The following is a 15,775-nucleotide window of genomic DNA, read 5'->3' on the forward strand; positions in this document are numbered from 1 at the left end:
CTTTGGGTCTACCAACTGCCCCAAACTGTGATCTATGTCCTTACCATAGGCCCAGATTGGAACTCCTGGTTTCAGGTTGGGACCACAAATATCAGGCTACTTCAGCACAGGATACCCTTGGCTGGAATTTTGAACTTCACTGTAGGTTTGGAATTTCAAGGGGTGAGGGTTGGTTGGAAAGAGGCAGGGTCTCAGCATCTAGATGATGGCTTGGCCTTAGATTGTGAACCTGAAACAGCAGATATGGAGTGGAGGTGTGTGGTTTACTCTTGGTTTGTTCTTCCATGCTTGTTGTAGTCTCCTGTTGTTTGTGCTCCCTTCTCACCCCAATACCCCAGATGTCTTCTACCTACCCTTTAGGTTTTCCTCTTCTTAAAAGTTGTTTCACTCTATCTCTTTGTTGGTTCTTTCACTCCTGTGCTCATTTTGTGGCATTATTTTAAGACTGGTTGGAGAGGATTCTCATGGTGGCTTTGAGCTTCTCTGCTTCTACTCTACCATTTTGGCTCTGTCCTCCCAGCCTCACTCTCTTTTGCCTCTCTTATTTGATTTTTTAAATCCCTTTTGATTTCCCCTATGATATATTTTTGAGCATGAGAACAGTTCATATTTTTCTTGGAGGCTTTGGTTGCAGCTGTTTTGATATTGTTATCTTTTTATGAGTTTGTGTTTTGGTTTCCTCTGTGACCAAAATAACTTTTTGTGTTGAGTTTCTTTTTTTGTTGTTGTTTGTTCATTTTTCACCCCCCCCCCTTTTTTTAACTTAAAAAACTGTTAAGTCGGGCTTTGTTCTTGTGGTGAAAGGAACCTTGTTCCAAGCTTCACGTTCTTTGTGTAGCTGCCTTCAGAGCTAGCTGTGTAAGATTTCAATTCTTCCAAGAAAGTATGATTTAAGGAGAGGTGTGTTTAATACTCTCCTGGCTTATACTGTGACCAGTGGGCAACCACATGCACTCTCTTTTCCACCTTCAAACTGTGACCAGAGTATCCTGCTCCAGTTTACTGTCTCTTTGATTTTCCCTTTCAAAATATGGATGTGCAATTCTCAGTAAGTAAAGCTCTCAATAGGCATGCTAAATAGGCATGCAAAAAATACTCTAAAATCACTATTAATTAGAGAAATGCAAATTAAAACAACTTTGAGGTACCATACCACACTTATCAAATTGGCTATTATGGCAGAAAAAAGGAAGATGACAAAACTTGGAGAGGATGTGAAAAAATTGGTACACTAATGCAATTTTGGGGGAGTTATGAATTGATTCAACCATTCTAGAGAACATTTTCAATCTATACCCAAATGCTATACTCTTTGACCCAGTAATTACCTTACTAGATTTTTATCTCAGAGACAAAAATAAAATGGGAAGGGCTTATATGAACAAAAATATCTAAAATAGCTGTTTTTGGAGGGCAAAGAATTGGAACGTGAGGTGATACTCATTAACTGGAAAATGGTTGAGTAAGTTATAATATATGATATTAATGGAATACTATTGTGCTATAAGAAATGAAGAGCAGGAGGAGCTTAGAAAAATCTGAATGACTTACATGAATTAAAGCAGAGTAAAGTTACGTAGAACAAGGAGAACATTGTACTCAGTGACAGCAATACTGTGAATATGAACAACTGTGAATTACTTAGCTATTCTCAGCAATACAGTAATTCAAAATAATTCTAAATGACTCAGAATAAAAAGTGTCAGCTGGTCCTGGAGAAAGAAGTGATGGAGTCTAAATCCAAACCAAAACAAAATTTTTTCACTTAATTTTTTTTGGTTCAAGTTTCCTTTCACAAAGGATTAAAATGGAAAAATGCATTTCAGGGTTGCATATGTAAAATTTATATCAGATTGCTTACCATCTCAGCAGTGTGGGTGGAATAAAGGAGAGAATTTGAGACTCAAAATCCTTTTTTTTAATGCTAGAAACTGTTTTTACATGTAATTAGTGAAAAAATTAAATTTAATTTAAAAATTAAATTATATAATAAAATATTTGGATGTACATATGTTTAGTATTTATATTTCTTCATTGTCTGTGGTACCTTTTAGCAAGATAAGATCTACTTTTCTTTCCTTATCTATTTCAATTAGCTCTCCTTTTGCTTTTGCTTTATCTGAGATCACCATGATTGCTACTCCCCCCACCCCCTTTTTTTACTTTGGCTCCAGCTAATAGACTCTGCTCAAGCCCTTTATCTTTATTTTATGTGTGTCTCCTTGCTTTGAATATATTTCTTATAAAAAACATTGTGGGATTCTGGTTTTTAATCCATTCTGCTATCCTTTTCAGTTTTATGAATGAGTCCATCTTATTCACATTCACAGTTATGGTTACTTGTATGTATTTCCTTCTATTCTCTTTTCTCTTCCTTTATCGTCTTTTCTCTCTCCCCTTTAACCCTGTCCCTCATCACATGTTTCACTTCTGATCACTATCCAGTCCAACCTCCCTTCTATTAGCCCTTTCTTCTCCTAGCTCCCTCCTCTCCTACTTCCCTATGGGATAAGATAGATTTCTATATACCTAAGTATAAATTTATTCTCTCCTTGAGCCAATTCCAGTGAAAATAAAGTTCAAGTATCATCTTAGTTCTGCCCCAGAAATCAAGGATTCATCTTTTAAAAGTTCAAGGGAAGAAAAATAGTGTTGTGTTTATTATAGAATTTATCTTATTTCTTATAGTAAAACCCTACAGATTATGGAAAAAATAAAATAAGTTACAAGTTATCATTCAGTATCACTCATACTATCACATAACATTTTCCCTTAGCTTTCTAGTATCTACTCTGAATAGAATCTGAACTCTGATTTTTGTTTATCTTATGGATATCACTAAAGTAGAGCCATATTATAGTGGTTCCCATTCATCCCCTTCACTCCCAAAAAAGATTGTAACTGGATAGGTGGAGGTGTAAGAAGCAGCAGTTACATGCTCCATTATTTTCTTTATCCTTAGATCACATCCAGAATGGCAGCTTTAAATATGACTATCATACTTACCCTTTACTTTTATATAATATTAAAGAGGATGTTCAGGGAAGAGATGGCAGACAGAAAGTAAGGAAATATAGAAGTGTTTCCAGGCAAGAAAGAGTGAGATCCAGATTTATCTGTGACATAAGATATAAAACTGCTAGTCAGATCTTCTTTTGAAAACAGAGAACAATGACTTCATGGGGTATGGTGAATGGGGCATTCAGAAAAATGGGAAATGTGAATGTGTGAGTGGTTGTGTATTTGCATTAGGATAGATTTGGGGAAAAGTTAGGGTGAGAAGTTAGATATATGCTAGAGGAGCTAGTTTGGAATGGCTTAAATATAAGAACAGGTGGAGCATTGTAAAAATTGTATGAATCAAAGAAAGATACTTTTAGTTTTTGCAAGAATAATTTGAACCCTATTTTTTATCTCAATGACTTTTCAAAATAATTGGTATTTTTGCTTATTCTTCTGCATATTGTTTTATTATTTTTCAGCCACATTTACCTGCAGTATCTGATAATATAAATGAAGTGGAATTTCACCCAAAGGATTATGATAAAATGATGACAGTTATATCAAGAGAAGGAGAAAGAATTCCAGTAATTTGGTTTCCTTAAAATATTATTATTAACATTTAATATGAATTTTTTATTTGAATGTTGCTAGTTGTTTGAAGATCAAACAAGAAGAGAGGAGGTTGTAGAGAGGCATTGAACAATATAAAGCCAGATTCCAGTCTTGGCTCTGCCACTAATTAGCTGAGTGATCTTTGACAAGTTACTTAACTTTTCTGTGATTCAGTACCTTCAATTATAGAATGAGGAGGTTGAACTAGATCATTAAGGTTGATTTGAATCTCTAAAATTTCATGTCTTTCTATTTTAAATATTTTATACAAAGAATTAAATCCAATTTCCTAACATGATAGTTACTATGCTTGTGAACTATTCAAATTAACTTTCTTAATTTCTAATACCCACAATTGTTTGTAATAAGCATTCATTAATTTCTTTCAGTTGGATAATGCAGTCATGGCCAAAGGTCCAGTGGAGATTTGGCTTCTAGATTTGTTAAAAATGCAAATGTTTTCACTGCACAATGTCATTCGAGCAGCCTACTATCAAATTAGTGACACTGGTTTCCAACTCTTACCTTTCCTATATCATTTTCCAGCCCAGGTGAGAAAAGAATACTAAAATAATTGTACAAATAAATTTATGTGGAAACTGTAAGATATATTTGTTGCATGTGTGGCCTTGTAGCTATGCTTATAGGCCCCTCACTTATCAGGAAATGAAGAAGTGTTGTATGAATACAGGAACATAGGACATGAAATACCAAGTTTGAGAAATAACCAACAGTCTAGAATGTAATGTAAGGTTCATGAAGGGAAGTAACAATAAATAAAGCTGGAAAGTTTTTTTTTTGCTATGAAATTATTCAAAGTACTAATGACAAGCTGAGGATGAATTTGAGGTTAAAAATGTGGGTAACTTGGGGAATGACCATAATCCTTCCTCAACAGAAGTGGAAGAGTTTGGAGAAGAGGCAGATTTGGAGGTGGAGATGGAAGATCCATTTTAAACATGTTGAGTTTGTGATGCCAACAAGATTTCTAAAAGGAAATGAACAAAAGGCAATTGATGGTGTTAAAATATATTTGAGATCCATCTGTGTAGATGACACTTGAATTCATGACATTGAATTCAACCAGTGATAACTCTATTATGAAATCATTGGTTGAGAGAGTGTAGAAAGAAAAACAAGCTTACATCAGAGTCCTATTGCCTCTCACTCAAAGAGGAAGAGAAGGGAAAACCATAGAGGCCTGGCAGGCCTCCATGCTAAGGAGATGATGGTCTAACAGAGGACACCAAGAACTGAAATTGGAAGAGATGACTTCTATTGAACTAAGAATTTGATATTGGGATTCTTGGATATCCATGAAGGCATTGGAACAGTCAAGAATATGTCTGAGAGTGTATGTGCTTCAAAGAAGCCAAGAAGAATGCGGGTAGAGAAAAAAGCAATGGATTTGGCCAGTAATGTATCTCTCCATTCACATAGCCTCCATCCTGATGCAAACCTGCATCACTTCACACTTCCACATAATGAACTGACTTCACTGAATAAACTATTTATAAGAGAGCTAACAAGTTGCAAAAGGGAGTGAACAGAACCTGGAGAACTAACAGCAATATTATAAAGATAATCAACTTGGGAATAGGATCTCTGTTCAATATAATGAGCACTTATGATTCATGAGTGAATATGCTGCCTACCTCCAGAGAAAGACCTAACAGACTGGAGTATAGATTGAAGCCTATTTTCTTTTCTTCATTTTTCTTTTTTTTTGAATGAAGCTAATGTAAGAATTTGTTTCATATGACTATACATATTTATAATAAGTTTGTTTTTCTTGCCTTCTCAATCAGTAGGAGAGGGGGAGAAGAAAGAGAATTTGTAACTGAAAATAAAATGGGATTAAAAAACTAGCAAGTCAGTAAGAGATATTCAATAAGGATTATGATGAACATGAACTTTCAGGAAAACTTCAAATTTAGGAACAAACATACTAATCTATCTCTCAAAATGACTATTGCAAAGGTGAGCATAGTCCTTAAGAGTAACTTTAAATATACAAGAAGTTAAAAAATAAAACTTTTCTGAGAAGTGGCTCATTGATAGATACTAGGCTGCCAGTGAAGAGTGAAAAAACTCACAAAAGCCAATTCCTAATCTAATTAGGTGACACATATTCTAATCCTCCCACACTTATAGTTCTGCCTTATTGAAGAGTTTAGTATATCTCTTTTATACTTAAAATTTATGCTAAATATGAGTACCAGTGGAGATGTTTCCCTCTTATGAAGGAATATCAGTTTTGAATCTAGGTTCTTCCCTATTAGCAGAAAGCTGCCTCATCTATTCAGTCACATGATGCTTGGCATCCACTTTCCTAAAACCTATTCTAGCTGGAGCCAAGTGGTGAAGGGATAGAGTTTGCACTTTTTTTTTGCCATCATGTCCCATTCCAAACAACTAGAAAGTTACATAGAGGTCCTGAAAGACCTGAAAGAAATTGTGGAGAGATTTGTTTATAGGCATATTATATAGAATTACCTTTTCTGTTGTATTGCCGAGTGGACTATGTGGAGATTAAGGACCCAAGAACCACTGCTCTTGATACCCTGATTTCCTTGTTGCTGTGACAACCTAAAACATTACATTACTCTTATCATTGAGTTTTGAGGTATTCCTTGTTTCCTGCTAAGGACTGGGGACTGGAAGAGATGGCTTCCTTAAGACTAAAAATCTGAGATTGGGTACTTGTAGCTGATGACTTTTATTGCCATCTTAGCCAGTGACTACTTGGGATGAGGACTAAAAGAAGAACATAGGGGAAGCCAGTAGTCTCCAAATTCATGGTGCATGGAGATCCAGATGGCAGAGCTCAGTGGAGGCAAGACAACAGTGACCTGGACTGGCAACTATTGAAAATATTCCCTGCCAGTCAGAAAGAAGGAAGAATGGCTTTCTTTCCCCTCTGCTTCCCTTGTTCCCTTCTGGTATGGTTCTTAACCCTGAAATGAATCCCAGAAAAACACTTCCTTCTTTCAAACCTTCCCCAATTTGTGAGTGTGGAAGATGGTTTGGGGAATTGGTCAGTCTCAAATATAGTCATCTTTTATTTCTTGTTAGTTTTAGTGGTCAGAATGGGTTCTTTAAATTTAGTGCCTGTGTCTAGTGGTTATGAGGTCATTGAGAGGGGAAATTCCAGATATGGGGTGAGAGTAGAATTATACATTTTCCATTTTATTTTATTTTAATATAATTTTCATTTTATTTTTAAAAAATATTTTCCATGGTTGCATGATTCATGTTCTCTCCCTCCTTTTTTCTTTTCCCCCTCCCAGAGCTGATAAGAATTCCACTCAAAACCCATTTCCATATTATTCATTTTTGTAATTGAATAATCTTTTAAATTCAAAATCCCAAATCATGTATCCATATAAATAAGTGGTAAATCATATGTTTTTCTTCTGGATTACTACTCCCACAGTTCTTTCTCTAGATGTGGACAGCATCCTTTCTCATAAGTCCCTCAGGTTTGTCCTAGATCATTGCATTGCTTTTAGTAGCAAAGTCTATTACATTTGATCATCCTTCAATGTTTCGGTTTCTTTGTACAATGTTCTCCTGGTTCTGCTCATTTCAGTCCACATTAGTTCATGGAGGTCTTTCCAGTTCTTATAGAAATCAAACAGTTCTTTTCTTATAGCATAATAAATTTTTTATTTTAAATATTTTGAGAAATATTTCATATCATTTATCTTAAAAGCTAAATGTAACTTGCATCATCATTTAAAGCTATGCATCTCAATGTGAGTGGAGGAGCAGTTTAAGCATTTGCAGTCTGGACCCTAGTGGTTATTGTATATATATATTGCAGCCTTTTGGGAAATTTCCTTACATGCTCCAGAGCACAATGAGATTGTTAATTAAGGTATTGACTCAAGAAGGTCACCCCGGTAGACAATTTAGATGTTGCCTTCTATAATAAGAGAAGTCATATAATTAGTGATACACTGCTTTTCTATGGTGTTATGGAAGGCCACACATAAACTTATTTAAACTACTTACACTGCACCACCATTACTGAACAGTGACTTACGTCATATGGCATTTACAAAAGTTTTACACTTCATCTACACATAATGTCAGTTCCCATAGGATGTGTTTAAAAACTAGTCTTGCCTGTGGTTATAATGAGGTTCTAGTGTTCTACCAGCTTTAATAATGAGAAATTTTAAGATAACCAGCAATTTTCCCCTTTTAAATAAATCTAAATGAAAAAGCATTAATTGATAATTATCTAATTAATATATTTCTCTAAATTACATATTAACATTTTCAGCTTCTATTTGTTTCCATATTACATAAGGTTTCTTTCTCCTTAAGGGTGTGTGGGTGTGTGTGTGTGTGTGCGTGTGTTTTAGACCAGGTATTGGCTGGCCCAGTTTATAGTTTATATATATTTTATTATTATTATAATATATCCTATTCTATATTCTACTAAGTTTATAGTCTGGAAAGATTGAATCAATGAGGTAAATAATTCTAAAACTCTTTAATAAGAAATCCTATAAATGCTTAATAAGTATATAAAGGTAGAGCTCTTTAGGTTCCTGTCCATGGGATGTTTCTAGGTCAATAACAGTTTTAATCTGAGCAAGAATAAATGGTTAATAAACTACAAAGAGCTATTGTTTGTTCTTTATGCTTATTTGTATGACTCCACAAAAAGGTGTGTAGCCTAACCCATTTTGAGTCTCCGTGACCAAGAGCTATTTATGCTTATGTTTAAAATTATCAGCCTCCATGCAGCCTAATCAGGCCCTTAGAGCCCAAGGGCAAACAGCTTACCTTTAAGGATAGCTGTTTAGTTAATAAATTTCAAAAAGGATGCTTTATAAATATTAGTGATTTTCTTTTTATTTTGGATCTCTAGGTAGGACTGCTGGGAATTCAAATGTTGTGGACACATGATGCAGAAGAGGCCTTAAATAATGCAAAAGATGATAGGAAAATTATGCAACAGACCAATCAGAAGTTTTTGGATATTTTAAATAGCCTCATTAGTCAGACAACTCATGATCTAACCAAGTTTGATAGAGTGAAATTTGAAACCCTAATTACTATCCACGTCCACCAGAGAGATATTTTTGATGACTTGGTAAAGTTGAAAATATTTTAATATATATATATATATATATATATAACAATATACAATATGCCATCTTACATATTTTGTGACTTTTTATGTGTTCCATTTTCTTTTTTCTTCTATTTTTGAATGTCATATGTGTATGTGTATGAAAATACTAATTTGACAAAAATATTTAGAACCTAATCCCACTTGCAAAATAACCATTTAGAACTTTAGCAATTTCCTAAAGAATGCAAATGAAGCCTTTGAGTTCCATAGAAAACATGGAAACTGAGCCTCTAGTCTAGAAATTCCATAGAACGGGAAGATATGAACTATTTACCAAATATGTCACCAAAGAGCCTGCTGTAATAAGTTCTACTAAATAAAGACATAACTAAGACTAAAGTTCCTAATCCAGAACTTTCCCCACCACTATAATAGGTTCCTAAAGGAAATTAACATTTGGGGTACATATATAACCTTTGGATGGTGGCCAAAAAAAAGACAGGCATACACATTTCTACCATATATCTGTTGGTGTCATAATATGCTAGATTAGATAGACAAACTATGACAGAAGATATAAATTTGTTATGATTTCTCAAGCATTTATGATATATGATATTATAACAAGCAGTAATAACTTTTAAATTTTATATTTTAAAGGTAAAAATGCATATCAAATCAGCAACAGATTTTGAATGGCTAAAGCAAAGCAGATTTTATTTTAAGGAAGATTTGGACCAAACTATAGTTTCTATCACAGATGTTGATTTTATCTATCAGAATGAATTTCTTGGATGTACTGATCGTCTAGTAATTACTCCCCTAACAGATAGGTAAGAGACATTTTTCTGTAATCTCATACTCAGATACAACATATTTTCTTCAGTTTTAAAATTTCACTGGGTATAAATTCATTATTGCTAGCATTTTGCTATTCTTAATAGTGAATTAACTGGAACTATTACTTAAAATTAATTTATTTAAAGTAGAAAAATAACAAAATGTACAGAGTACCAAAACAAAGAAAACTTAGTCACAGAAAACCAAAAGATGTCAGTGAATGTCAGTTCTTAAGAATATGTGCAAAGAAAGAATTAATGATTAGAAAACACTTGAATCCTCTTTTTTGAATTCAGTCCCTAAATTCTGAATGAATGACATCATAGTGGAAGGAGAAAACCTGTGAGCATGATGGCTGAGTTGTCAATGATGAAAGTTTACAGAGAATTAGAGAGATTCCAAAAGTGTTGATAAGTAGAAGTTGTGCTATTTTTTTAAATAGAAGAAATCCTTCAAATTAAAAACAGATGAACATGACTTCCTAGCAAAATTCTGTCACATATTAAGGGATTGCTCATGAGCATTAAGAAAAGGAAGCAATCAAACCACCTGATTTTTTTTTTGATGAGGTAGAGTTGATAGATTAGAGGAATGCTGTAGACAGAATATACCTGAATACAAAATATCTGACAAAGTGTCTTATGCTCTCCTTATGAATAGGAGGAATATGTATGTAGCCTAGATAATGGTTCAGTTAGGTGGATGTGAAACATTAAATGATTGGAAGAGTCATAATTAATATAAATGAATATCAACCTGAAAGGTCATTTCTAATTAAGTGACGAGGGATCTTGCTTGGGTCTTTACTTTTAAGTATTTTAAAGACTGATTTGGTAGAAATATAGACAATATGATCATAAAATTTGAAACTGATATGGAGCAGGAGATAGCTGATGTGTTAAATAAAAGAATTGGGACTTCAGTAGACTAAAGCAATAGGTCAAATCTATAAAAATTAAATTTAACATAGATAAATGTAAATTTTTAAACAGGTTAAAAAAAACTCTACAAGCACTGAATAGGGAATGAATGACAAAAAATGTTCATGTGAAAAACAATCTGGAGGGTTTAGTGGCCTGCAAGTTCAATAAAACTTTTAAAATATGACATTACAGTCAGTAAATTAATGAAATCTTGAAAGTCTAAATCATGGAATCTTGTAATACTACTCTATATTATACCCTGTTAGACAACTTCTGGAACACTTTTCAAACCTAGGCACCATATTTTAAGAAGGACCTTGAAAATATGATACCTCATTGATCTGAAGGCAACCAGGAAAGTGAAAATACTAAAGAACTCTGTCCTATAAGTATCACTTAAAGAAAGTAGGAATGTTTAACTGGGAGAATAGAAGAGACAACGGGGATATAATATTTGTCTTCAAATATTCAAAGAACCATTATAGAGAAGAGAATTCCTGATCTAATATGGATTGGACAAGATGATCTCTAAGTTTTCCTTTCAACTCAGACTTTGTGTCTCTGTTACTATCAAAATTGCACAACAGTTAAATTTTTTTACTTTTAATACCTTAGTTTCCATTTCTTCCCACCTCAATATTTTTTATGATCTCCTCTTCCTAGCTTAGACACTATAAAAATTTGCTTTTCAGGAGAGAGACTGTAATCAGTTATCCATGAAATAAGGGTATAGGGGGATATGGATAAGATGGTGGAAAAGAGACAGGGAATCCCCCAAGCTTTCCTAAATTCCCTTCCAAGAAAAATTAAAATAACACTTCAAAATGAATTCTGCAGTGGCAGAACCAGCAAAAGTATGAGGTGAGACAATTTTCCAATTCAAGACAACTTAAAAGGTCAGGAAAAATCTGTTTCACTGATGTGAAAGGGGAGCACAGGGAGTACATGGCAAGCTAACAATAAGGTCCTGAACTACATATAGTACAATCCAGTACCAAAGCTCTCAGACACAAGCCAGCAATAAGGCACACCCCTCATTGCCACTGCAAGGACCCTAGTCCAGCCTGAAGGCAGCAATGAGGTCCATATCCCTGATATAAGACTGCCAGCAACAACAGGCTGTCAACATGACTGAATTAGTAACAGAAGGCAGTTTCCAGAGTTCTCAGCCCACAGGCAGAAAGGGGGCTTGAAAACTGTTAAGGAGATTGCAGGTGATCAGTTGTTGACACTGGGTGTAAGAATTTCTCTATCTGGGGGAGTTGGGTGGCTCAGTGGATTGAGAGCCAGGTCCAGAGATGGGAGGTCCTGGTTCAAATCTGGCCCGAGGCACTTCCTAGCTGTGTGACCCTGGGCAAGTCATTTAACCCTCATTGCCTAGCACTTAACACTCTTCTGTCGTGGAACCAATACACAGTTTGGATTCCAAAAGGGAAGTTAAAGGTTTAAAAAAAATTGTCTGTCTGTCTCATTCTCCATATTCAGTCCTGGGTCTAAGTCCCAAAGCAAGGAGGACAACTATGAGCAGGGACCTGGGTCATAGTTGCACAGTGGAAAGGGGTGCTTGTAATCATGCACAGGCCAGAGAACAAGCCAAGAAAGCAATGATAATACCACTTGGAAGAATTGAAACTTGCATACCCTCAAAACTACCTTTAGGGGGTAGCAATATGGAAAACCTGAAGTTTAGGAGAGTGCCCCCCTCTATTCTGGGAATAAAGCCCAAATTTATATAAATTATATATATATATATATATATATGTATATTATATAATGTATATATATAAATTATATATATAATATAAAATTTAAAGTCAACAAAAAGGCTAGAAAACCAAATATCAAAATGCAATTAAAATGCAAACATTTTTAAAAAGGGCTTTATCAAAGAAATTTACTATGATGAGAAAGAAAATCAAGGGAACAACCAGACCTGGAGAAAGGAGGTTATGGGTTTAAATCTAGCCTCAGATACTTCCTAGCTGTGTAGGCAAGACATTTAACCCCAAATGCCACCTAATCCTTACCACTCAGTTTTGATTCCAAAACAGAAGGTGAGTATAAAAAATAAAAGTCACAAAAAATTAAATACTATCAATACTAAATATATGTGGCAAATGCTGTAATATTCAAACTTTTTAAGAAGTTAAATGGGCTACAGGAGGAAATAGTAAAAAGTAATACTGGTTGCAGACCTTCCCTTTCAGAACTAGATAAAACCAAAAAATAAAAATGAAAGAAATTGAGGAGGGGAATACAATTTTAGAGAAATTAGATATGATAGACCTTTGAAGAAATTTGAATGGGAACAGAAAATAATTATTTTTCAGCAGTATATGGTACCATTACAAAAACTGATGATGTATTACAACATAAAAATCTTACAACCAAAAGTGGAAAAGAAGATATATTAGATGTATTCATTTTAGAGCATAATGCAATAAAAAGTATATTCAATAAGGAGAGGTAGGAAGATTAAAAATTAATTAGAAACAAATACAATCCTAAATAATGAGTGAGTCAGAGAACAAATCATAGAAATAATCAATGATTTCATTAAAGAGAATACAAAGAAGGAGATAACATAATTTATAATCTGCAGCCAAAGTAATACTTAAGGAAAAATTTATATCTCAAAATGTTTACATCAATAAAATAGAGAAATAGCAAATGAATAAATTGGGCAAGAAACAAACGAACAAAAACCTAGAAAACAATAAATTTTAAATCTCCAATTAAACATGAAACTAGAAATTCTGAAAACCAAATTAGAAATCAATAAAATTTGAAACAAGAAAACAAATGAATAAATAATATAAAGTTAGTTTTATGAAAAAAAAAAACACAAAATAGACAAACCATTGGTTAATTTGATTTTAAAAACCAAGGAAGAAAATTAACTTACAAGTATCAAAAATGAAAAGAATGAATTCACCACCCAAGAAGAGGAAATTAAAACAAATTATTAGGAGCTATTTTGCCCAAATATATGTCATTAAATCTGACAGTTTAAGTGATATTAATGAATACTTACAAAGATATAAACTGCCTTGATTAACAGAAGAGGAAATGGAGTATTTAATTTTTTATTATTTTTTCATACTAAGGTAAATAACTTGCATAATAAATAAATAAGTTAAATGAATAAGCTAAATAAAATAAAGATTTAGTCAATTTAGAACATTATTTCTTGGTTACAAGAATCATATTCTTTCTTTCCCTTCCCTCCTCAACCCTTCCCATAGCTGACTCGCAATTCCACCGGGAATTACAGATGTCCTTGATCAAAACCTATTTCCATGTTGTTGGTGTTTGCATTAAGATGTTCCTTTAGAGTCTTCATCCCCAACCATATCCCCTCGATCCATGTAATTAAGTAGTTGTTTTTCTTTGGTGTTTTTACTCCCACAGTTTTTCCTCTGAATGTGGATAATGTTCTTTCTCATATATCCCTCTGAGTTGTTCAGGATCACTTCATTGCCACTTATGGAGAAGTCCAACACATTTGATTGTAACACAATGTATCATTCTCTGTGTATAATGTTCTCCTGATTATGCTCCTTTTGCTCTGCATCAATTCCTGGAGGTTGTTCCAGTCTCCATGGAATTCCTCCACTTTATAATTACTTTTAGCAACAATAGTATTCCATCACCAACATATACCACAATTTGTTCAGCCATTCCCCAATTGAAGGGCAACCCCTCATTTTCCAATTTTTTGCCACCACAAAGTGCACAGCTATGAATATTCTTGTACAAGTCTTTTTACTTATTATCTCTTTGGGGTACAAACCCAGCTGTGCTATGACTGGATCAAAGGGCAGACAGTCTTTTATCGCCCTTTGGGCATAGTTCCAAATTGGCCTCCAGAATGGTTGAATCAATTCACAACTCCACCAACAATGCATTAATGTCCTGACTTTGCCACATCCCCTCCAGCATTCATTACTTTCCTTTGCTGTCATGTTAACCAATCTGCTAGGTGTGAGGTGATACCTCAGAGTTGTTTTGATTTGCATTTCTCTGATTATAAGAGATTTAGAACACCTTTTCATGTGCTTATTAATAGTTCTGATTTCTTGAACTGAAAAGTGACTATTCATGTCCCTTGCCCATTTATTAATCAGACAATGGCTTAATATTTTTGTACAATTGATTCAGCTCTTTATAAATTTGAGTAATTAAACCTTTGTCAGAGGTTTTTCTTCTGAAGATTGTTTCCCAATTTGTTGCTTCCTTTCTAATTTTGGTTGCATTGGTTTTGTTTAATTTGTTTTAATTTGATGTAATAAAAATTACTGATTTTACATTTTGTGATTTTTCCTAGCTCTTGCTTGGTTTTAAAATCTTTCCTTTCCTAGATAGATAGATACATAGATATAGATATAGAGAGAGATAGATAGATAGATAGATAGATAGATAGATAGATAGATAGATAGATAGATAGATAGATATACTATTCTTTGTTCCCCTAATTTACTGTCTTGCTGAGGTCACTTACCCCAAGTCTATTCCACTAATCCTCCTTTCTGTCTCTTAGCCAGTATCAAATTGTTTTGATGACCACTACTTTATAGTATAGTTTGTGATCTGGGACTGCAAGTCCTCCTTCCTTTGCATTTTTTTTTCATGATATCCCTGGATATGATCTTTTGTTCTTCCAAATGAACTTTGTTATGGTTTTTTCTAATTCAGTAAAAATGTTTTTTGGTAGTTCAATGGGTATGGCACTAATTAAGTAAATTAATTTGGGCAGGATTGTCATTTTATGTTAGTTCATCCTACCCATGAGCAATTGATGTTTTTCCAATTGTTTTGATCTAGTTTTAGTTGTGTGGAGAGTGTTTTGTAGTTGTGTTCATATAGTTTCTGTGTTTGTCTCAGCAGGTATATTCCCAAGTATTTTATATTGTCTAGGGTGATTTAAAATGGAATTTCTCTTTCTAATTCTTGTTGCGGAGATGTGTTGGAAATATATAGAAATGCTAATGACTTGTGTGGGTTTATTTTGTATCCTGCAACTTTGATAAAGTTGTTGATTATTTCAACTAGATTTTTAGTTGATTCTCTAGAATTCTTTAAGTAGACCATCATATCATCTGCAAAGAATGATAGCTTGGTCTCCTCATTGCCTCTTTTAATACCATCAATTTCTTTTTCTTCTCTAATTGCTATAGCTAGTGTTTTTGGTAAAGTGTTAAATAATAGAGGTGATAATGGGCATCCTTGTTTCACTCTTGATCTTATTGGGAAGGCTTCTAATTTATCCCCATTGTAGATGATGTTTGCTGATGGTTTTAGTTAT

At 33.8% G+C, this 15,775-nt stretch overlaps 1 protein-coding gene across 2 annotated transcripts in view; it reads left to right on the plus strand.

Annotated features, from left to right (window-relative positions):
* Window positions 1-15,775, plus strand: part of DNAH8 (dynein axonemal heavy chain 8) — a 491,513-nt gene that overhangs the window by 260,101 nt on the left and 215,637 nt on the right. Inside the window, exons 40-43 of one of the 2 annotated variants that reach the window (XM_016431041.2) lie at window positions 3,483-3,587; window positions 4,005-4,166; window positions 8,501-8,725; window positions 9,368-9,540. In XM_016431041.2, the coding sequence (XP_016286527.1) occupies window positions 3,483-3,587; window positions 4,005-4,166; window positions 8,501-8,725; window positions 9,368-9,540 (665 nt within the window). The remainder of the gene's footprint in view (window positions 1-3,482; window positions 3,588-4,004; window positions 4,167-8,500; window positions 8,726-9,367; window positions 9,541-15,775) is intronic. The other variant, XM_016431044.2, reaches the window with a different exon arrangement.

Source organism: Monodelphis domestica, chromosome 2, assembly GCF_027887165.1.
Source record: "Monodelphis domestica isolate mMonDom1 chromosome 2, mMonDom1.pri, whole genome shotgun sequence".
In the NCBI taxonomy this organism is placed as follows: domain Eukaryota; kingdom Metazoa; phylum Chordata; class Mammalia; order Didelphimorphia; family Didelphidae; genus Monodelphis; species Monodelphis domestica.